The 25233-nt window shown below is 38.0% G+C and overlaps 1 protein-coding gene across 4 annotated transcripts in view; it reads right to left on the bottom strand.

Annotated features, from left to right (window-relative positions):
* CNKSR2 (connector enhancer of kinase suppressor of Ras 2) overlaps positions 1–25233 on the bottom strand; it is a gene marked incomplete at both ends in the record, with an annotated part of 212516 nt that overhangs the window by 101572 nt on the left and 85711 nt on the right. For all 4 annotated transcript variants that reach the window (XM_080363336.1, XM_080363337.1, XM_080363338.1 and 1 more), the window contains 3 exons: positions 13535–13603; positions 18239–18298; positions 24556–24675. In XM_080363336.1, coding sequence (XP_080219462.1) covers positions 13535–13603; positions 18239–18298; positions 24556–24675 — 249 coding nt within the window. The remainder of the gene's footprint in view (positions 1–13534; positions 13604–18238; positions 18299–24555; positions 24676–25233) is intronic.

Here is a 25233-nt window from a genome sequence, read left to right as displayed (position 1 = left end):
CTTGCTTTAAAATGAATTTACATTGTTAAACCAACTGCCATTTACAAGCTGTAGTCAGGAGAAGTTTCTGTGGCAGCAGCCTAAGCCCAGTGTTGGGTTTTGCTGCACAGAGCCTGAATCACTCCCGGCTGCCAGTGCAGCTCATGGCCAAGCACAGAGAGGGCTGAGGGCAGAGAAGGTACAGCCCGCGGGCCAGGCACTGCACACAAGCAGAATCCAGCCGGTCCCTGGGTAACACTGGGAGCCCTGGTTGAGGGGAAGCGTGCCCGCTGCATGGGTACAGGCCTGGGCACCCCAAGGAGCACAGGGCACCTTGTGGAAAGGTGGAGCTTGGAGCAGGACAGGCCACAGGGGTTTTTTGATGAGGAAGGAGGAGGAGGAATATGGGGTCAAGGAGCAGCAAGGCAAGGTATGGCTTGCAAAGACAGGCGAACTAGGGGAAGAGGGAGAGGAGAGTAAGGAAGCACCACACAGGTGCTCTGAGGGGTTGTGCTGAGCTGTTTCTGCCAAGAAGATTACAGCATCTTTGCTGGAGGGGTCTACTGCCAAAGTAAAGGAGGAATAGACAGGGTAGACCACATCCATGCCACCTAAGGACCAATACCCAAAGGTCAGATAAACAGCACTGCTGGGGGATGGCACAAGAAGGGACCATCACCCTCTCAAAGGTGAAGGCAAAACTCTGCACCAGGAGAAGCAAGCCTGCAGGCAGGGTGGCTGCAACATCAGTATCAGGCCACTTCCAAACTTCTCATCTCATCACTACATGCCCAGAGGTTTGTTCAGGCTGGGAAGCCTCACCATCATGCTCCAGAGATACTCGGGGCTACCCAGGTTGGCTCAGTGGGGTCAGATGGGCACCTGGGAGCCCTGCACAGCTGCACCTGGCTCTGACACATGCTCCTCATCTCCCCCTCACCTCCCACTGGCTTCTCCATCACCTGCAATGTGCCAGTACCCATTAACCCAAATAGTAGAAAGCTTAGCAGGTGGTGCTGTTAGGTCTGCTCCCTCAGCTATCACCCAGGAAAAGACGATGCCCCTGAGCAAGATGAGACGTATTTTTAAAAACTACAATTTATTTTGGCTTGCAGTAAGCACATCTGGATGACAATATTACAATAGCCTGGAAAGGAACTTTCATTTTGAATTCCAGCTTGGAAAACTGGTCTTTCCTTTTTCTGAAAGTAAGGGTGAACATTCATTCACTCGGTTTTTATGCAGCCACACCCATGACAGTATTCCCAAACTCCTGTGCTCATTCATGATTTCTCTGAGTACTACTGTATGTTATGAGCCAGAGAGGAACTCTGTAAAATATTAACATGCAGGCAGCTCAAATACAATTGGATGGACCTGATCCAAGTATTTTCAGGCTGCTACAAGATCTAGTACTAAACAACCTACAGGCTGAAAAATCCAACACATGTATCCTAAACAAACCACAGAACAGCTGCATCATTCAAAAGCAGTGTGCAAACCTAATGCACACTGAAACTACATCATCTAGACGGTGGAATTATAGTCAAATGATAAACAGAACAGAGTTCATACCTTTACAGGTGTATTCCTGTTCAAAGGGTCACCGGAGTCCCATGAAAGTTAACAAGAGCTTTCTGCTTCCATGAAAAGTTACCTTTTTTTCCTCAGTTACAGTAATTCTTTCCTGACTTGTAGATTTGTAAAAGCAAAAAGTAGTAATATCTTTACACTTTTGAAGGAAAAGTAGTATCTTTCCACTAAATATAACCTGCAAAGCTATGTGCTATTTTCTAGCTAGCCAAATATGCAAAAATGCTCCAGGGTTTAATTTTAAAAAGTTACTGGAATGGGGAGATAATCAAAATTATCATTCTTTCAATGTTGCCTGTTACAAGTGGCATGCAGCCAGAGCTCTTTGACTTATCAAGCATTCCAAGCTTCAAGCTTTTACTCATTTTTCAGCTAAAAAACCAGAATTTTGAGAAGGAAAGTGTATTCACCTTAAGAAATGGGTATTTTTTAAAGAACTTCTGTATCTATCTCCCATCTTGCATTTTATAAATAAAAATTAGTGCATTAAGAAAATAACATTGCACTTCAAATTAGTCTATCAAACGTAGCACACTGCTAAGCAAGTCAGAATCTGACAAGAAACTATCTGGCATCATGCTGTTAAATTAACAGATTGATTTCCATGAACACTGGCCAGAAATGAGGATGGTCAGCTGGCAGCGCTATGAAACAAGTATGTTAGTGGCAAGCATCTCCTTCCCTTGCCCCAGCTGCAGATGACTGAAAAGGCTAAAAAAATAAGAGAAGGCCATAGGTCTTCCACCTCCAGAAAACATTACTGTGTAAGGAAACCAGAAAAGGATGTTTACAACATGAACTAACAGAGAGATGAAAAGCTCTGTCTGTAGTCTGTATGTGGTAGGAGAAGCAGTATCAGGAGAGTTGCAGATGCCTTTCGGGGATTTATCCAGCTTCTTAGGTTAGCATGATAATGAATGTCCAGGTTTAGACCAGTTCTCTCCCAAAGAGGAGAGGTTAATAATATTGTGATTGCATATGCTGCAATTCTAATTAAAGACTATCTTGGCTATATTATTTAAATAAATGCAAATTTAATCCAATGTTAGTTCTGTGCATCTTTAGAATGTCACTGATAACACTGCACTGTATCATTGTCCAAAGTCACAACATAGTTTGTATGTAAAGTACACTGAAGAAAATCACATCTTTTGCTTGAGTAAAACCTGATCTTTCATCAAAACTTTTGTTTTCTACTACTAAACTATGAAATAAGTAAGTTTTATATTCATTTTTGGCTACATAAACTAAAGCTCACCATTAAAAGACTTTCCCAAGAACAAACTAAGTTAGGACTCAAATTTAGAGCTGAATACAGAAGCTACTGCCTCTCCTTAAGCTGCTCTAACCACATTTCCCTGTCAGAAAACACATCTGATCCAGAACATAACCTCTGACTGATTTTATTAACTTGCTCTTTTTAGGTATCTGCACAGTTCAGTTCTACCATAATTCAGCAAACTTCACAAATGTTAGTAACACAACTACAGTGCATAACAGTAATGGAGAAAAGCATCTGTTTTACCCCTGGGGGAACTGAAACTTGAATCATCTAGGGACACAGAATCAGTTCTGTATTGAAGTTTGGACACTGTTTAATAACAGTGCTTACATTTCACTTTTCACTGATACAATGAACCTTCAGTTCAGAACTACCTCACTGTTTTGCTTTTGAGCCACTGCTAGCAACATCCTAGAACAAATAAACAAGTATATTTTTGGGGAACAGCAAAAGGCTCCAACTTTATGCCTTTGAATATATCCTTTTTTACAGATATAAAGTCAGTGATTACATACAACAGTTGAGGAAAAAAGGTCTCATTTCCCTATTCAGGGTATGGCTCTTAAAAATGAGATTGATTTCAGTTTTCTCAGTTTTGGAACACCTCTGAAATATGAAGCATCCTCCCTCACTTGGGTACCTGCTCTTCCCACAGTGAAAGGCTGCCTCCAGCATGATGCCTGTAAGGCACCTCTCTCTTCCACCAGGAGTACAGATAAATAACCAGAAGAAACAGGTACTGGCAATTTGGAAGGTGGTCATCCACCCTTCCATCCACTTGTAGCATGTGTATCTCAGCATTATTTAGCTGCAGAGTCACTAAACTCAGTCTTTCAAACCCTAGAGGGGTGTCTCATGCACTGAGATGTGCATAATTTCAGGTTGAAAGCCTTCCCTGAAGGCAAAACACTCTGGCGATGGGAATATATGAGTAGGAAGCCCAGTCACACAATAGGCAAGAAACCACCATGTGCCTGCACTGCGAGCAGGGAAACGAGGGTTCTGGTTGCAATTCCCAGTGACCACTTTTTTTTTTTTTTGTTTAATGTAAATGCAAAACAAACTACACATATCTTGCAGGAAATGGGCTTTGAGAGCCACATTGTGATGAGCAGGCCCTACCTGTTCTTCAGCAACAGCAGACATTAAATTATCATGCTGCCATCAGTCTCCTCACTTAGCTTCATTTTCAGGAGCTTCCAGGGAACGTATGGAGAGCCCAGGTGCCAACCTCCATTTCAGCAGGGACAGACCTCCACTGCCTGAGAACAGACAGTTTAGTATTCCCAAGAGGCCACAGGTGAGTGCTAAAGAAACTTGAAGGCTGAGGAGGGAAGTGTTGATAAATGTCTAAGCAGGCTCAGAGAGCTGGTGGTACCAGCTGAAGGTTCAGGCAGGATTTAGGCAGACTGGATCACACACCAGTTTCTCACAGATTAAGCTTTAAGCACAGATTAAGTATGGATGTGGGTGGCCTCATCCTTCCTAGAGGGAAGGGAACAGACAAGTTCTCCATATTTCATGCAGCATAAGGAACGTGCTCCTCAGGAGTGACCTTTCAGTATTAACGCGCCACAGCCACTTTTGCCTTACACTAACTCATGTGCTGCTGGGTTCTCACATCTCACAACAAGAATTTGAGGCACACGTGTGTGTGCATTGTATATTCTCATATTTAAATTTCCCAAAAAAGTTTCCCTGGAATTAAAATAATAAATATACATAAACACACATGCATGCACACATATATAAATATTTTTGGTTTGGTTTAAATTTGCATTATCACAGCCTAATATTTTAGAACTATTCCAGTGAGTCAGTAATTCCAACAGTCTTTGACACCCTTCCTTTCAATGTATAAATAAAGTCCCTGAGATCCCCAGATGCCCTGAAGCTAAACAGTGTTGCTACCCTTCAAACAGATGTTTCCTGAGACTGAATTTATACAGTGAAAGTAAATAAACAAGTGTACAAAGAAATTGTAAAAAAAAAAAAAAAATCCTTAAAGGTCAATAATAATGTAGGAAAGTGGAAAAAAAAACCCCACAAACCAAAAACAACAAACAAAAAACCCCCTACCAACCCAAGCAAACAAAAACATCAAACAAAACCCAAACCATCCTTAATTGAGCTGAAAACTTATGTTGCATTACTTAGATAAAGGAGGGACGGGGATAGGGAGTTAAAATAACTTGTTATAATAAAGTAGTAATTATTTAACCATGAGAGTTGTTTCATTTTTTGTTCCATTTTATTGCTGTTAAAATAATTAGCCATAAACTATGTACAGTGTTCAAGCCACTGAGGAGTTCTAGGCCAGTACTGAGGTTTTTTAAATAAAAATTTACATATTCGGAATATATCTATTCAAATCAGGCATAGAAATTCCCTGCTTTAATTTTTCCTCCCTCATGACATAACATTCACTTGCTTTTCTTACTATTTTGATCTACGTCTACAACAACTACCAACACCTTACACTTCCTCACAACTACCTCCTCACTTCATCAGAATAAGATAATGAATTATGCAACACAAGATCAGGCTGGAACCTGAAGATCGGCTGTGTAATTTACACAGCTGCTACCTGCACAAAGCACAGAGGTACTCAACACTACTGAATCCTAACTCATTCGTGGTCCAGGCTGCACACAATTATAGTATTAGCCAATTAATTTGCACGAATTTGAAGACAACTATCCTTACCTTTCATCTTCTCTACAGTCTACTTCAATTTTCAGCAATCTCAGTTAAAAGGAAGATTATTAGCAGCAGAATAATACCTGCCTTCCTTTGTAAATACACATACTTGAACTTAAAATAAGCCTTTTAACCTGTTCTTACAAGACAAAATGAGTAATACGATCTGTATTCTGTCCTATAGGCATCAGTGCAGTTAACAATAAAAAATTCCAATTCTACTTATTATCTGCTAACTGGGTATAAAACATACGCTCTAATCATATATTTCACACATCAGAGACTAAGAAATTTTGAAAGAATTATTTTAATTGCAGCGTTTACAGTATTCTCATTATGGAGAATATACTGTTTATATTGTAATTTAAATTGTCTGCAAATACAAACTGTACCAAGATTGGTAGCCACTAGGAACTACTATGAATGTATGATTTTTTTTTTTGGTGTAGTGGCAGCACATTGTCTTTCAGTATTTCTGCTGGACAAGTTAATACCATTTACAGCACCTTTTAGAGGACTTTTTTCTATAGAAACACTACCATATGTGAAATAAAAGCAAAACACAAAACTGTACAAAATAAATCCATTAAAATACATCAAAATGCATCATATCCCAGTATGTTCTGTACACAAAGGTCAATTTAACAATTAGATCACAAGAATACTCCACAGAATACTGCAGCTGTTTTTAGCAGATACATCCTCAGGACTATGGTCCTAAGTATAGCTTGTATAAAAAATACTTGATTTGGCTATGAACTCAGTAACTTGGCTATCACCAGTGGTGAAACTATGAAGATCCACTGACGACATCCACAGAAAGAGTCAACTATTGCTGCAGCAGAATTCTTACTACAATTACACTGTTTCCAAAAGTGCCTTCAAAGTCACCCCACGTGTGTATTCCCAAGCTGTAGCCAGTGCCATACAGAACAGTCTATGTTGTCAGTTACAAAAGAACTGTTTTTCCCATAGAAAATTAATGGAAGAAAATAGTCTGCTGAATGGTTATTCATACATGCTCTCAGCCTGGAGAAGGCTGAGAGGGGATCTTTTTTATGCTTATAAATATCTCAAGGCTGGTTCTCAAGAGGATGGCACCAGACTCTTTTCAGTGGTGCCCAGCGACAGGATGAGGGACAACAGGCACAGACTGAAGCACAGGAGGTTCCATCTGAATATGAGGAGAAACTTCTTTACTTTCAGGTTGCCAGAGCACTGGAACGGGCTGCCTGGAGAGGTTGTGGAGTCTCCTTCTCTGGAGACATTCAAAACCTGCCTGGACATATTCCTGTGTGATCTGCTCTGGTGAACCTGCTTTAGCAGGTGGGTTCGACTAGATGATCTCCAGAGGTCCCTTCCAACCCCAACCATTCTGTGATTCATCTAACCACACATGCAAACTACCAGGCTTCAGTGATAATGGAGTTGTCCACTCTGGGGTACAGCCAGAACAGGAAAAACCCCTATTTTTTTAAATTAGCTGTGGGACAGAGCAAATGGCAACAGGTGACTACAATCAGCTGTCAGGGAATACTTCCAGAAATACAGTATAGGGCCATTGAATCCATGTTCCAACCATGTGAGAGGATGGGCACCTTCTGTTGCACCAGTCTCTTCTATTACTTCCAGAAAGGCCACCTATATTAATCTGAATCTCTGGGTGCTTGACTGTTCCACAGTTCCATCAATAGTATACCAGTCCCACAGATGAGGCTTAACATGTCTAGCACATATTCTGCAAGCACTGCAGTACACCTTAACTGTAGCAGAGGGTCGTGATCAGGTCCTCTGGAACATACATTGAAGAGCTCACTCAAAGTGAGATGTTGTTGCCCAGGCCACAGGACCAAACCTGCCATTCACAAAGCCCAGGAAAGTGAGGAGCAATTCCTACAACCACTTGTGACATATGAGTGACCCTGCCAGTGTTCCCATTCCATTTTGGGGCAAAGTCAACCAGGTTTAAATCTTTCAGCTAAGCTAAGCAGATTGACTTTAAAGTAAGGTAGAAGCACTCACATAGTTATGCTCTGTCACCACCTAAGAGACAGGCAGAGCTGAGAGGCAGCACAGTGTGGCTTTCTGCTGCAAACAAATTCCACTGACTGGTGACACAGGTATGCAGTTAAGTGTGCAAATTTCACATGGAATGAACAAAGGGAAATTATTTAAATGTTGGCAGAAACATGAAGCGGCGTGGGCTGGCCAAGCTTATGGGGCTTTAGCTAATACAGATGAGACAATGACTTGTTTGTTATGTGATTTGTCAATGCCCACACTGACACAGCATGCTATTTACATAAAAATGAGTCTGTGCTCATCAAAGTGCTGTGTGTTTCACAGATCAACTCCAAACAAGCCCCAGAGATCAATGGAAAACAGATTCCATGGACAAGGGCATTCAGAATCCGTGCTGCAGAAATGGCAGGAGAGTCCTTGTCCATTCAAAATCCAAATCCAAGTGGGGCAGTTTTCTAAGCAGAGGCATTTTATCCATGGAGCTGCTGCCAATTATCTCCATTTGTTTTATTCTCCCAAATATTTGCTTCATTCAAAAATATTTCTGGAAAACTAAAATGAAATCTATTCACATGCACAGACATCTGCTCTTTCCTAACTCATTAAAAGACTCCTACTTCCTCTTCAGAGTACCTGAGAATACTTTCTCCCTGGAGAATATTTCTTGGAAAGCACAACATAATTCATCTGCATCTGTTAAATTTGTCAAGTTGTTTCTCTTTTTCACTTATAGTCATGTAAAAATATTTGCATTCACCATGGGGAAACAAAAGATCATCTTCCCTCACACATTTCATTTTTGTGATATAACACTTCCCTAACATATGGGATATAAAATATTTCTGTGTGTATTTGCACATCTATGTGGAAAAGAGATCATATAAAACACCATACAATCTCAACATAAAATCCTTGTAAAGGGAATTGCAAATTGACACAAAGATTTTTCCTTTTGAGAGGATCATGACCATTTAGTTCCTTTATCTGCATTACACAATATTTATGGGAACTGTAAATAAAGAATAAAGAATTAAACTGAAACGCTGAGAGGGACTTTGTAAGACAGACTACATTTGCCAAAATTAAAGTATGATCGTCATATTCCTGACAAACTACAGAGAGTTCAGGACAGAGTTCTGCAGAGAACTGTTACTTCCATAAAGACTTCCACTAACATTTCTGAAGAGACCTAAAAAGCTTTTAGATGTAAATCCCACCTATCTTTAAAATCAAATATTCGTGTTAACATTTACCCAACCATTATAAACAGAAGAAGCCTAGGGATTTGGAAAAGATTAAGATCATTATTTGGGAGCTATTACTCTCTCTCATCTTCTGTAAAAGCACATGCGTGAGAGCAACAGAAGGAAGTTGAGCACGAGACATATTTCCTTTGAACTTTTATGATCTTGCTGCACTGTCTTGTTGTTCAAGTCAAACATTATAAGAGAAAAAATAATATTATTTTAAATGAAAGACATTTGAAAGATGATGTTAGTCAAAGTTGTATAAAGTGTCAAACATCTGATGTCAAAATCTTGGACTGACACTGCTCTCCCCTCCCTCATACTCTTCCAGCCCACTTCCCCAGTGAGTCTCTTTAGAAATACCATTTCCTTCAAAGCCAAGTTAATAAGGTCTTAAATGAAATATCTGTGTTCAAAAAAACCCCAAAAACTAGCTTGGATCTGAAGCAAATCCTGCTAAACAGTGCAGAAAAGCTAAATAAACAGAAATATTTTCAATGTAATTTTTTTACTTAGAGGTGGTTTGTTTTAGTTTTCACAAAATAAGAAGACATCTACAGCAAACTCCAATTTGGAAGCATAAACTCCAGAGATTCATACGCACCCTAAGTTCAGCATTTCCTATCAGTTGGAATTTGCCAGCTCCCCACAAACCCTGAGAGGTTCTATTGAACTCCTGTCACTAATTGTACAGTGAACCTTAAAACCTGTTCCTTACTTTTTCTAAGTAAATATTAAGTTACAGTAAGGATCTAGAAAGGTATCATACCCTGCTTGAGTGTTTACCTTGGCAGAAAAGCAAGGTATGATCTTGTTAATGTATCCATCATGTTTCAGAGCAATTTTAGGAAAATCTCCTCAGAGTTCTCATACTGTAAACACAAAAAGAATTCCAGCAACTCACTTCCATGGACATGGCTTGGCCCAGAAGAGTCCATAGTATTTTCCACAGTAAGGAACATAGCATATAAAACTAGGTGTTATCTACTGCATGATTTTGAAAAAAACCCAATTTCAATGGTAACTTATAGGTATTAAAAATATTAAAAGTACCAGCTTTACATGAAATAGCCTGATAACAAATCATATTAGCCTATTTTGCCAAACTGAACACTTTTCCATCACCTATGTCGACATATGTTCTGATGAGTTTTAGCCAACGAGCACAGACTTTGGGAATCCATGTCTATCACGTCATATCATATTTGTATTAACTCCATAAGTCATATCATACTTGTATTAGAAGAATAGAAAATGTGTCAAGAATGCCTCTAAAATAAAGAAACTATGCACAGGAAATTACACAAGAACAATCTGTTATTCAAGAATCCTACACTATCCTGAGTCTATACCTCCCTGTCTTCTGCTTGGAGTATTTTCTCTACCGCTTTATCACAGATGCAAACAGAGAAAATACTGTGAATAGTAATAATTCATATAAGCAATAATATTGTTTCCTGCACTTTCAGTTGGTTAAAAGGAGGAATATCTTGAGGCAAAATACACTCTTGAATTATATATGGGCAGAAACACGAGTACGGCGGTACAGTGCAAATTCTGAATTGCCTGAATGACTTTTTTTTTGTTTACATTGGAAATATTTTAGACAGGCAGGCTTTTAGAGGAGATTAAGGATGGAATTTACAGGGAAGTTTAAGGGAAGACAGTGTCTAAATCCTTTGAATTTAAATGCGGGAGTCATATGTCTTAGTTACAGAGCTAACTAAAAAAAATTCTATTCTCTAAGGCAAAACTGATACAGAAGATTAACATAGCTACCTAAACTCAATAAAGCACAATTTAAGGACAGTTTTCTGAACATCAACTTTTCACTGACTTTAGGCTTAGTCTTATTTTATTTTAAAAATTCAGAAGGTATTCACATTCCAGACATCCTGCCAGCAACAAGTGGCATACATCCTGTTATGCATGTTTTCTATCAACATAGCGAAAGATCAGGGTAATCACTTGAAATCCTTTGATTTCACTGCCAAATAAATACTGTGAAGATTAAGCATCTCTACAAGCATACAGAGGATGTCAACAGAGAATTTAAAACTATTTGACACCCAGTATTAGGGCATGTATAATAAAAATCAATATAAGTCACTTCATTATTCTCATACTTCGTCATGCTGCTAATTTGAAAGCCGGTGGGCTTTCTGAAAGAACTGCCTTTTCATGCTTATTAACATGTGATTCTTGTAAAAATTCTTAGTTAACAAGTTGGATTTTAAAAGAATCATGTGTAATTTATCTTCCCCATATTTATATTAATTCTTTGAAAAATAAAGTACTAAAAGCCAGGCTTTAAATTCACTTTGAAAAACAGAATACAGTAAAGTAACTGAAGAAAATAGAGATTTTTTTTTAAATCTAAAATAAATTTAAAGTTAGGTTTTTTTTTCTTTAATTTTGATTCTCCAATCACAGGACATGACCTAAAAAAACAGTTACATGTGAACAATACTTCCTTACGGCTTTAGAATCAGATCTTTGAAAAATGTAGTCATAGTTATTTCTATCTTCAATATGAGTGACAATGCATGACAAGTTACGAGGCCCAAGCTGAAAAACCTTCTTTTAAGCTAGCGAGCAGTATTTGAAGTGTGAAAAAAATCAATAAACAGAGAAGACAATATATAGTATCTTCAGAATTATTTGTCTCCAAAGTAAGAATAACTGGAAAGAAGGATACATCTTCTCCCCAGAAAAATAGATTCCTAGAACTGCACAGTAAATTCATTATGACAGAGGCCAGAATACAAAATTATTGACTTAAGACTCTTGTCAAAAGAAATGAAAAGATTCTTAAAATGCAGCAATATCTATAGAAAAGATTGACTATTTGAGCTCTATAAAGTAGAAAGTGAATGAAGTGAACCTTTGTAAAGGTAACATGGGAGGTGTTATCACATTTCTAAGTGAATGCTAGCTGACTCTCACTGTGGAAAAATGATGTCAAAACACAGGGAAGTTACTTGTATACAAAATAAATTACGCCAGTTATTTTACTTGTTGATACAACAATGCAAGAGCATATGTAAATGTGTGATTTAGTCTATTACTGTACATATCCTCTACACCAAATGTTACTGCTGAAAAATTAAATTAAGCTTGTCTTAGGTCCCTATCATCCTTTTTCCTAGAACGACAATCAACTCTTCATTCTCTACATCTCAAAACACCTAGCTTCACTGATGCAAAAATCAAAACACCCAAATCCTACATTCAAAATTCCATCCAAGTAGTTAAAAAAGCTAATTTTAACGCTTGTCCGAACGTTCTTATTATTAGTGTTAAGAATAAGAATACGAACTTTCCATCAAATAAATGCAGCGTAGATGTGCCAAGAAAACTAGAATAAATATCCAGTTGATTGGAAATCTTCAAGTTGATATGGCAACTTTGCTATATAGTAAGATCAGAATTTGTTGGAAAGACTAGCTAGCAAAAGGACTGAATGCTTGCTGATGTGCTTCTTCAGAGGTGTATACATTTTGATAGCCAAAATAATAATGTTTTAAAATGTTTGTCACATTAAATTGATGTCATAAGCTTTCTTAGTGCAGAAAAATAAAGAAGCTGCTCATCAACTGTACCTGTAAGTAACAATGTGAAACAATACTCATGAAGAAACTATATGCCTAAATAAAATTCACCCTGATCTGCTTCGATTTATCAAATTACATTGCATAGCTCAAAAGGTAGCTTCTTATCACCAAGTTCCACATATGTACAGTATATTTGATACCAAACTTAGCTAGGACTACACTGAAATATTACACTAATTTGTGCAGAGGAGCTGACAAGATGTACAATGGCCTAAAGCTAGAAGTGGAATCCCATGGGGAATGACAAAATGCAGTTTAAACAAATGACTTCTCTATTAATAATAGCAATCTAGGATATTTCTTGGTCAGTTCCTTACAAGGACATATGTAATAATACCATGTATTGACTTTCACTACTTTCAAGAAACCTTGTACTTTGGAAAAAGAATAGTTGCTTTCTATACTGACAGTCTGCTCTTTTCTGTTACCAAGCCTTACCTTAGAAAAAGTAATTTTAACAGTTCACCATTCCTAAATAAAATCACCAGGAACTAACATGCATCTGTTCACACAAAGAGCAGTTTGTATGGTATTCCTTTTCTTGCCTATCTGAAAGATTTGTTTCATCTTACCTTTCCAAGTTTAAAAAACTGCATTTAAGTTAAACTAAACACTAGACACACTATGGGAACTAGACACTATGTGTTCACTAGACACACTATGGGAAATTCACATGCTTTTGTTCTTGAAAATCATGTTCTACACATTCCAGTAGGTTGGGAAAGTTGTAAGTTTTCCAGCTTCCAGGAAGTAGTCTTAGTCTTAAACCAACAAGGGCACAACATTTCCAACTCCCTGCATCCCTTCAACGCAAACCTTCTATTACACTAAAACAAACTGTTTATTTTTAGAGCATGGGTAAGCAGAAAACACCCTAACATATCGCCCAAGCAACAGCTATTTAGCCTAACTTGATACTTCCATGATACTCAGAGAATCAGGACTGAAGAACTATGTGGTTTCAGAAGAGAAAAGGAAATTTTAGATGTTAGAATAAATAATGATTTATAAGAATACATTCTTCTACACATCTCTACACACGCTGATGTGCCATGACACCTCTATCTCCAATTGACACAGAACATAATTATACATACCACAGTTTGGTGGTTAACTTGAATGACTTCATCCCCAGCATGGATTTTCTTGCACCGATCTGCAGGTGACTGAATTTAAAATAAAAGAGATGATAAAGAATACAGTTCTTACTGGTCATCATCTCTGTTTCAGCAGTATGATTGCTAAGCTACGTAAATCAGGTTTGATAATGACATTCTACCATGAAATTAAGAATTAAAGGAATATTTAATAAATCAGTTCATTGTTGTTGGAGAAAAATAATCTGTACTATTATACACAATACAATCAAATGTTAAGAAAGGTATGAATACTTTTTTTATTAAAGGGTAACCAAGTCCTAAGGATTCCTTTTTCATTTCATTCTGCCAAGAGTGCTTTAATCTGCCTGACATCCCTTAAGCCTTGAAAGCCAACCTTTGGCTGCATTTCGAACCTACCAAGACTAACTGGCAATGCTCATAAACAAATTTCACAACAGTGTCTTCTTATTCTACAATGTTGCAGACAGCCTCATTAAATTTCTGTTCTTCAAAGGGTACACAAAGAAAGAAAATTAGGTTAAGTACCAGCTAGGGAGGTCATATAAGTTACGTGGTAACTTAGTTTCTGGGTCAGTATTAGCCGAAAGAAATGCAACCAGCATCAAAATCCTATCAAGACCACACTTTCAAAAAAAGTTTTGCTTGTTGCTTTTGCCTCAAAAAAAACCCCCAAAACCAAACAACTCACAAATAAACCCCTCAACAACAAAAACTCCAAACAAAAAATCCCAACCCTCCCCCATAAAGTGATATCCTCCCCAAAATTTCCCTTCTTCTGTCTTCTATATTTACAGCAGACCAAGTGTTTTCTGAGGGAAACACGTCCATTTTTAGAAGAAAATAAGTGTCAATGCTTTGATTTTTCTCTCAGTACTGTGGTTGCCAGCCTATGAAGGCTCTTAATCAACTTATATGTAGAAGGTGAGACTGACAGTTTGAAAAAAATCAAGTTGCTCAGGGATAAGTTTCCAAAAAGCTGCTATGAATTTTACAGAAAGGAACAAAATTAAATTCATTTTCAGCTGATATAACAGGTTGTCTAGAGAATACTCTCCAGGTTTGAAATGTGGACTGTTTGTAATAACCTATGTACCACATCCCCCTTCAAAATATATGTCCCATAGCTATGCCATGACTTCCTAGTACAACTGCATGTAATTCATGGCCTATGTTAAGGACAGTGTTTAAATGGAAGATATCCGAGAGAAACATGTGGCTGAAGTAAGGGTGGCTCATCACTCAGTCCTAGAAGACATTGCTTAGAATATCCTAAATCAACTTGGGCTTGTAGAAGTGTAATTTTACATACATAAAGAACAGCAGCCCTGACTTTTTGGCACCACTTCAGCCTCAAAGGTGTAAGTTGAGTGACTTGGGGAAAACTTTTAACACGGGTGATTATGTCCTAATTATCTATCTTGTGCCTGACATTTCACTATTCACACCTATTCATACCTCGAACAACCTTTATAATCCTCACATGTAATACTGCTATTTTAGTTCAGATGTAGTTACACCTAAGACTTTTAAAATGTAAATATGTCGTCACCCTTGAACTCTACAGGACTTTATTACAATACAAACTTTGTCTTGTATTGACTTGAGCACTAGCAGCTTGAATCTTGACAAAACAGGTATTTTGTGTAGCAGTTTGCCAAGCCAGTAAAATATGATCTGAGAATCTTCAAATTGGAAAAGTCTACTTAAAAAAAAAGAAAAAAAAAAATCATTGCAATTATGCCTCAAATACACTGCAAGGTGAGATTAAAAACAAAAAAGTTTACAACTCTAGTTGCAACTCTAGTTCCTTATCACTTTTTCCTCCCAAGAAAAGTGTACAGACCTTGCTGTAAAGAAGTGATATCCTTTATGATCACTATTTAAGGAAAACAAAGGAAAACTGACAAGCTACTTCTTTTTTTTTTAGATGCATATGCTGATCATTAAGTAAAAGATTCATTCATTAAGTCCTACTAGGAGGAACAAAGTGTGTCACGTGACAACTATATCTTCAGTAGCTGGTAATTTGGCTCAACAGAGCCTTGAACAACAGATAGAAGTACCTGTCACTGAGGTTCACACATCAATACCATACAAGCTATTCAAAATCTGCTTAGAATTTATTCTTCCAAACAGATTTAATTTTGTACTTCAGGCTAAATGTTGTCTTTGTCCCATTCTCCCACTATACCATGCTGTCTGAAAGACCAGCTTATATCCCCTGGAGCACATTGTTTGCATGTCCAGAGTGGAGATTTTGGTGTTATTTCTTCTGAAATGCCTCCCTTCCCTGAGATCTAAGGGCATCCTGCAAACACAACCAGTGCACAGTAAGTGGAGACACTGGGAACATCCCCTTCGAAGTTATACTCATGATGGAGATGTACTGCATACTATTACTTTAGAAAATGCTCTTTTATGTTGGAAAACGAAATTACAAAATGGACTTACTTGAAGAATATGTTTGTTTTGTGAATTAAAATATTCTCTCCAACACAGTCTGAAAGGGCTACTCAACAAGAAAGATGTCATCTCTTGCTGGACCAATGCACCCTTTAGAATTGTTACTTCCAAACAAAAAGGAGAAGATGTGAACCAGAAAGCTCAGCTTGCTCTAATGCTACAGGACCACCCGAGAGAAGCTCTTATGGGGCAGTGACCTGTGAGGAACGCTGCTCTCCCACAGTTCAGGTTTCAGAGTTGAGCTGCTTTGAACTACAGGGCTGATGTGCTGGGAGAGATGATTCCTCATGCTGTACAGCAAGTGCCAAACTCTAATGGGCTTTGTAGCTGGACATCAAATACCTCAAATGGCAAACAGAAAAAGCAGAACTGTGGTTACAAAAACTACTTTGTCATGTTAATGTGACTAACACTGCCATGCTACTGTATTTATTAAAAACACAAGTGCTTCTTTGTGATCTTTGAGGAAAGTGTCATACAAAAAGTCTGCCGATGTCTCACTTGGAGGAGCAGAATTGGAAAGAAAAAGGCCACAAAATTTTGTTCAAAAGGAAGAGAATTTGATTCCTCACTGTTTCCTTGAAGTTAAATTGCATTGTGATAGTAAACATGTCAACATCATGTCTCTCCTCCTATCTATTAGAATATTTTTATTTTGTTTTTTTGTTTTTTGTTAAAGGAAGCAGCTAACAACTATGTGTTTAAAAGCAGAAGACACTTTTTTTTTTAAGGCATTACTTGTTTTCATAAATGCTTTAACAGGTTTTTCCCTAGATAGCAGACTGCAGTTTCTTGGCCTGCTGTGAGCACCTCCTGGATGTTACAGTGAGTGAAATAGTCAGTAACGAAAGCAGAAAAATCATCACGACGGAAGCTTCTTGATGTGGCTTTCAATTATACTCATGAATCACAAAAGATAAGAGTTTTGAGGGAACGTATTAAGATTTTATTTTTATCTTTGCCCCTGGGAAATTAAATCCAATATTAGTAAGTCATGGAGAGAAATGGTTCTTTTTAATCTGAGAGAAATTCAACTGTAAAAGCCATTCTCTTTCATGTTTTCTAGATTAAGTTCAGCTATGGCTCTGTTGCTTTTGTTCAGTTTTGCTAATTTTGCTGGTGATATCTGTAGCTGTAGGTCTGACTCCCTAGAATTTTGATTTCAAGGTTGAAATTCCTTGTGTTTTCCTTATTCTGAGACAAGTGGCATTCACAGAAGCTCTACAACAGAGATTATCTGCCAGGTATAACCCATGGATATTCTGCCCATAGCAGAAGAAAAAAGAAAGAAGAAAGGCTATCAGATTGTAGTTCCTAGGAAGGGATGAACATTCCTATTTTATTGAGATGTTAACAGAACCTCACTGCAGATCAGAGGCAGTAGCTATAAATACCATGTAGGTAGGTTGCACTTCCCACGGTATGACACAGTAGCAGGATAAAACAAACATTTCTGACAGATTCATTTTAAGAAAATGCCATCAAAATCTTTGAAAGGAATTGCCTTAACTATTATGGAACAGTTCAGTGTTGTTTAGCGTCTTGTTCCATGTTCATTGAAGATTATGGGTAGAAGCCTTTTCCCCCAAAATGACAATTTTGCTCATTTCCTCACAGACAGCCAGTTGTCTAACCATGGTGTACAAGGAAAAGAGGCTGTATTTCAAAGGCAGTTGAAAAACAGTCTATTATGTTTTGCTTGTTGTTTAATACCTTCCTTGAGAATTAGTACACTGGTAATAAGTGTTCCTTTCTATAGGCATTATTCAGAAGTTCATGCAGAAATACACAGTTATTTGTCATCATGAAGAGATGTCCTCATTTCCATGCATTTATTTATTACCAAATAAAGCTTGATAGATGGAAAATATAAAAGCTGTTTGTCTAATACTGCATCAAACTCCAGCATATCAGTCGATACATAATAAAGACATTTATCTTTTATTCACAGAGCAAGGTAACTTCAAGACACCTACTTCCTATCTGGATGAAGAACAAATCAAAACTCATTCCCCTGGTCCTCAACTGGGAACAACTCCTTCAGTTCTGGGGTAAACAATCACAAGCGTTTCTGCTGCCCAACATGCTATTGTTCTTCAACAGCCAACTAGCACACTTTTGCAAGCAAAATGTAGTCTATAGCAAAGGGAAAGCATAAACCACAGGTAAGGTCAAAAAGGCTTCCAGGCCTGAACATACAGTATTAACAATACTTACATTTTCTGTTGTTCCAGTAATTACATGGAGACCATCATATGTTGATTTAATGTACATACCCTAAGAAAAAGACATTATGGGAAAGAATTTTTAAAGTGTTTCACAAACCATCACCATCCAAATATAACTTGCATATCTCAAAACGAAAAGGTTTTTTTTTCTTTCTTTCTTTTTTCAAGATTTTTTTGACTTTTAATACATGCCACGAGGAATTCATCTCTGCATAGGAAAGTGCTTTCTAATACACTTAGAAAACAACAGCCCAATTGATTCTGGCCCTAGTTAAAACCAGCAAACTAAAACTTTTACTGCAGTCGTCTCCATAAAAACTCCCCAGTTTTTTTAATATACTCCTTCGAGTACAAATATAACAACAGTTGATAACAAAAAGAAACAGAATTACAAACTGCCTTAGGATGATCGATACTTCCATTTTGCTTTGGAAGCCACAGAAGACTTTAAAAGATCTGGAATCTCTGGTAGGCGATGCTGCAAACAAAACTTTCAAACGGATAATCAATGCTCTGAAGTGTGCCTGCAAAATGGCTCTAAGACTTTCTGACAGACTTACTCATCTCAGTGAAAAAGTCAGCTATAAAACTCAATCATGGAAACGTAAACATCAACTTCGTTAGCTATCCCGCTTCCTTCAAAAATACGTGGGAAATGAGGGATGCCTTGTGAATAGACAGAAGTTCCTGCATGAGTGGTCTGAGACAGTGCCAGACTTTTCATCTATTGACGATTCAAACATTTTAACAGTATCCACTAAGACAGTGAGAGAAGAAAAATGAGATAATTGGCATACACTGATCATTCAACAACTTCTGAGGAGTCTGCTTTCCCCTAAATGTTTCACATTAACATTATTTCCATAACCTACTTTTTAAAATCAGAGTGCCACAAAGAAGTCTGTTCCTAGCTGAGGAATAGGGTGTACGGATTAGTGATTAAGTATGGTAAAGAGGCAAAGAAGACATATCAGGTTGGACTAACCCAGTCTGGGACTAGAACTCACAGACATTTTGGTCATGGGAACAAAGTAGTAACCCCCACTTAAAGTAGAAGATATCCACACTGGAAAAAAAAAAAAGGACTTTACAGGTTCCTCCGGAGAGGGGGCTCAAAACTAAACTCCTATTTTGCTCTGCACGATATGTAGCAGTAATGACATCAAATCCATTTGTTGTGTTGGGCTGTCACAGCTAGAAGAGAACAAAGCAAGAACCTGCTTGTTACTACACAGATTGGAGGCCTCTAGCATTATTCTTCTACTTCCAAGTCCTACATGCACCTTCAGTAATTTCTCGATTCATTGGCTTTATGCATGTAATTTCCTCCTTACTTCAGTTATCGCAAATATAGAATGGCAATTTCTTACACATTTATCCTCACAACACCCCTGTGAGGTAGGGAAACACTAATACACACACTTTTTACAGGCAGGATAATGAGCCACATAAGAAGCTGAGACACACTGGTTATTTGGTACTTGTAGCTACCCCAAAACAATAAAAACCAGGGCCTAATACCCTCTCAGGATCTGGATCTAAGTGGCCTAACCATACATGCTGTGACATGGAAAGAACTGAAACCGTGGTGATTTCACAGTGGCAGGAACTGAATCAGGTCCCCACACAGAGCAATTTCTGAAGAAAGTCACGTCTTTCCTTTTATTGACAGTGAGTTACTGCTTTCAACTTAAAAAGTCTGGATGAAAGCAGAGGATAAATCTTCACACTTAATGGTCACACAATGTTTAGTTTTGTGCAAAGCATTATTCTGAAGGATAGTAAGGTCATCCAAGTATGCTATCATGGTGGAGTGCAATTCACATCGATCTCGTATTTCCAGAAATTTAAAAGACTTCAAAGAAACAAAAGAGGAGAAAGAATTTTTGCAGAATTTTCTTTAAAGGCTAAGATCAACATTTTGCACACATTAGGAAAGAGAGGGAAGCTGTAAAAGAAAATAAAAATATTTTTATTCCACATGTGCAAAATTAATAAATGTTATACTAGTGCTATGCCACACTGATTTTGCACGAGCCATCATAATTCTGTTTAGAAAACAGTTTTTAAATGGGGAGAGGTAACATTTTGCAACAGAAAGATGAGTACTGTTTCACTCACTTTCCTCCAGGCCTTGTTTTAAGTGAACGATATATGGGAAATAGTACAGAGAAGAGATTGTTTCTGGCCTATTGTTTGATCTCCAATTGAAATAAGAACACTGTAGACATTTACAACGTTTCCACTCTCTGCCTCCTTGTGGCTGCACAATGTCAACAGTACTTTTGGTGATGAAGAATACAGGTGAGATTAGTGTCTGTGCTCTTCACTTGTACTGAAACAATCTGGCAGATACACATCTTAGATACCCAAAGGTAATGCCGTGGATGGAAAAGAGAAGAAGATACTAGCTCCATTTTATCACACATGTAACTGAACTTTTACTTTTTCACTGTGACATCATCTTAATGGAGTCCCCCAAAGTCACACATGCCTCTTTAACCCCAAACAGTTCTCAGAACCCTGTTCATAATTGTTTCCTAGCTCCTCCATTATTTCACATCAAATAACTCATGAGAAATAGTAGGAACAGTAGCACACTGGATTCCTGGGAAATGCTTTCTAGCTAGGCAGCCAGCAGTGCACCTTTAACCAGCTGCCACACTCTGCTGCATCTATGATTGTATTTCATGAGTACTTTTTCACATGACAGGCTCATTTTGTGTTTGCTTCACCAGGCAAGAAATAACCCAGAACAGTCACTCTCATGTTCTGGTGGGTTCACCTTTACAGTTCTAAATCTAGCAAGCCAGGTGAAGAGCTGCTACTTGAAATCTTACCAGGGTATCTGAACTGACTAGGGTTAAACAACTATATGAACAGGAAAAAAATGAAATTCAGGATTAACCCTTGAAACTGTTCTCTGATATTCTGTTCTATATAAAAAAAATAGAAAGGGACTGTTAAAGAAAAAATTCCCAAGGAAAAGTGGTAGCTATAACTTGGTTACCTGCCTTTTTTTCCTAACAAAATGAATACAGTATCACATTTCTTTACTAAATACAATCACTGTTTTCAGCCAAGCAGCAATATTTTTAAATCTGTTTCCTGATAAAAGGTACTATCTAAGCTAGTCAATTTTGTTTCTTTCTAGAATGTCAGTAGTGTAAAAATACACAAAATTAAATTCTGCTTAGTGACACAGATAACTTCCAAGTCCTCAAAAAAAAAAAGTGACTACTCATGGGAACATGCTGGTGATTGCAAAGCTAGCCACATTAAACCATTTTAGAGCTATTTAGAAGAATTTTCTACTCTGACAACTCCCTTTTCACTCCACAACTACTGCAGGCCGTATCTCTTCCTGCAGCAACGCTCACTGGAGAACACATGTATGTAGCCAGTCCAATAACCACACCTGGGCAACAGACCAGGGATAGAGGAAAGAAAAAACAAAGAAAAAAAATAAAAAAGGGGGGGAAAAGCAATACCAAAACCGACCCACCCAGAACATTGCTTTACACAGTACACAAGAGTTTCCCCATATCTCACCCCAACAACATTTTCTGCTTGACAAGTCATTAAATCTGTTCTTTTCCTAGGTGTTAACTGGTTTTAATATCTAAAAGACATTGTCAACCCTGTAACACAATTATCTTTTCCTTCTGCATTAAAGTATTAGACTGGCAATTTATATTTACCTCTGACTGATACTTACATTTCCACAAAAAATGTCAAACACAGTAGAGGAAATATTTGTGCTGATTAAAACATCCTGATAAGGCTCCAATGCATTTTAAGTTGTAAAACCTCCAATCGTTTTCTGAATTCCGTCTTGTATTTACCACGTGAGTTTAGGGAAATAGCATTGTTTTCCGACCTTTTCATTTCCTTCTCTCCTCCTTTTCCTTTTCTCCCCCGATCTACTTTAGCTTCTCAGATATTAAATTTGAGACATGTTTGATATTCTGTTTATGTTAGGTGACAAAAAAAAAACCCTTCCCAGTTAGCAGCCATCCTTATCCTTTTCTCTCTACTTGAAGTCTTTCCATCTTTAAAGAAGATTTTATTTAGTGATCAGTAGAGTTGGCACAGAGCTCTCATGTGGGTCAAAAATCTAGAAGAAAGGTGACAATAATCCATTTTTCTATCTCCATCTTTGCACGAATCCTGGAAGAAGGTCCAGAAGTTATTGAGCTTCGCATTCATCCCAGTGCTCCTGATGTGCAGAAGATACTCACAACTCCAAGCTCCACCATCAGTTCTTAAATGGACGCACTTAGCACTCAACAGTAAGGTATTGATATGCATTTGCTGTATCTTAATTGAAATATTTAGTTTAAAAAACAAACAAACAAAAAGCTGAAGAACCCAAAAGCAAAGCTTTCATGCAGAGCACAAAGAGCAACCTTACAAATACAATCTGTAAGTAAGAGTAGCACTGTAACGATTTGAGAGGTATGATTACCCTTCTGGTACAGATATATCACCCTTGGTTCCTGCTCTGGAGAGCTCACAATCTAGAGGGCACAGCACAATAGAGAGGCAACAGAACAGTGGCATACAGGCTAGGCTGAAGGGAAAAAAAATGACCATATCAAAATAGCATTGTATCCTTCTAAGGCTTGTATACTGCACAGCTGGAATTTTCCACTTTTTAAAAATACATATAATAATTTTCATGACAATGACATGGTAGTCCTCAATCAGCATGAAGACCCTGTTCAGCTGGTACACAGACACATATTGAAAGAAAAAAACCCCTGCCTTAAGAGCTTCCAGTTTAAACAGACAAGACAGACGGAAGGTATCAAACAGAGGGAGAGAGGGGGAAGAAATTCTCTATCTGATCAGCTAGCCAGCAGGAACAGACCCACAAAACACAGTCTTATTTACAAAATCACTGCTCAACATTTCTCAGTCACTGGGGGTTGACACCACCCTACAGAAAGACTCAAATGAGGAGGGGAAAAAAAAAAAAAAAAAAAAAAATCACAGCCACAACACAGAAAGGAAAATAAAGAAGAGCTCAGATAAAAATGGACACAACTTCAAAAAAAAGGTGGCTGTGAGAAAGGGGAAAAATATTCTACCACTACAGCAGAACACAGGATTTTGAAAAGTTGACTGCAGTGAGCTGGTGGAAGAGATAAAATTACAGGAGAAAGAGAGCGAGGAGAGAATCTGCGAAAAGCTGAAATCTGGGAGGACTAGTTTGAAATGGATTCAGAGATAAAAAGAAAGCCAGTAGAGGAAGGGAAAACAAACAGCAGACTAAAACAAAGGATGGGGCAATATTTACTCATCCAAATGTCTGGTTTTTTCTCATATTTTAATTGTGATTTGCCAAAAGAGTGGAAAATTAATTTAGTGTATAACTGCTCTAAATACCTTTGCATACCAAATTTGTCAAAAACTAAACAAAACCAAAACCCCAAACCCAACAACCAACACACAAACCAAAATACTCTCCAAAACTACACCATCCAACTTCAAAAACCTGCTGCAAAGAGCACAGCAGTAGCCTTTCTTATTCAATAAAATGGAATGATCATAGACTTGGTGAGAAGTTGCAAAAGCTATTTCATTTGGCAAAAACAATGGTTAACTGTACTCTGATCACTTTCTACTACATCCAAGGATAGTGGGAAGATATATTATTAGTGATGTAAAGCTATAGAGCGCAGTTGTTACCAGGTTGGTATTTTCCATGCAGTGGATGTTGGATACTTAAGTAAACAAAAGATCAATGGTCAGGTCTTGAACAACAAACATGAGATGGCTGCACTGAGCCTTTAAAAGCACCTGATTAAGCATGCAGAGTTCTTGCTATAAAATTCAATAATCTACTTCTGTACTTCTGCTGTAGAGTCCTTGAATAACTTATAAAATAGCTTTATATCCCAGAGATACTATGAAGCATATTCCAGAATTTGACAGGTTTTGTGCATAAGCCCACGCAAACTTCTTGGTTGAGTTGATCTTAGTAATTTAAATCCCTTCAGACTTCAAGATCTTAGAACAATCTGAACCATTTTTCAGAAGCTGGTATAAATGGCAAGAACTTCTTACTCATTTCTTCCTGTTCACTAAACTCTTTGTATACACCACTCAGCCTTACAAAACACTTCCTTGCTGTTCCAGCTATGTGGAAAACCAAACTAGCATGAGAAATCAAACTATTTTGAGACTTTAAAACGAAAAAAAAGGCAAAGATGTCCTATTCCTTTCCATATACACAACTTATTTTCAAAAAATCACTTTCTCATCCTGGATGATGGGTTTGATTAACTGCGTACTTCTTACCAGCCCTTCACTTGGCTTGATGTTTGTAAGCTGGATCACTTCAAGGTGAGCAGACTGGGAAACCAGCGGATCAGAAGAGAGCGAGATAATGTGATCACAGACGCCAGAGAGAGTTTTACACTAGGAAGAATATAAGAAAAGAAAATGTCACAATAAGCATACTATTGCTAACCATTTGCATATCAACCTACTTAAATTGTAGCACTGCATTTTGAAAATACATATTAAATCACATCGTTGAATCTACAAAGGAATGAAGGAGGAGTGGGAAAGGCCTCAGTCAGCAGCACAGTACAAAATCTGTTTTTTGTGATGACCCCAAAGTGACAGAGCATCAGACCAGGAAAGAACAAGAGACAAATGCTTTTGCATCTGAGTAGAGAGAAGGGCCAGCGTGAGCTGCTCCCATGCACTCCCAGAGTTCAGTTCCCACCCCAAGCTGTGCTTGGGCAGGCAGGGAGCAGGCATGTGGGGAGCTCCAGCCCCCACTCTCTACCCACATCTTCTGCAAAGACAGTAAGTGCCCCCAAGCCCCAATAATTTCTGTTGAATGTGCAGATGTTCAGCACAGACGAAAATCGGGCTCCTAATGATGACGGTTAAATCCCATTAACTCTGAAGTTTATGCTATGCTCATAAAACATGCTAATTGACTTTGGATGGAGTTTCTCATGTTCT

The sequence above is a fragment of the Nesoenas mayeri genome, assembly GCF_963082525.1.
Source record: "Nesoenas mayeri genome assembly, chromosome: 1".
NCBI lineage: Eukaryota > Metazoa > Chordata > Aves > Columbiformes > Columbidae > Nesoenas > Nesoenas mayeri.
Note: the sequence above shows the minus strand (reverse complement) of the source record. Positions and strands in the feature narration are given on the sequence as shown.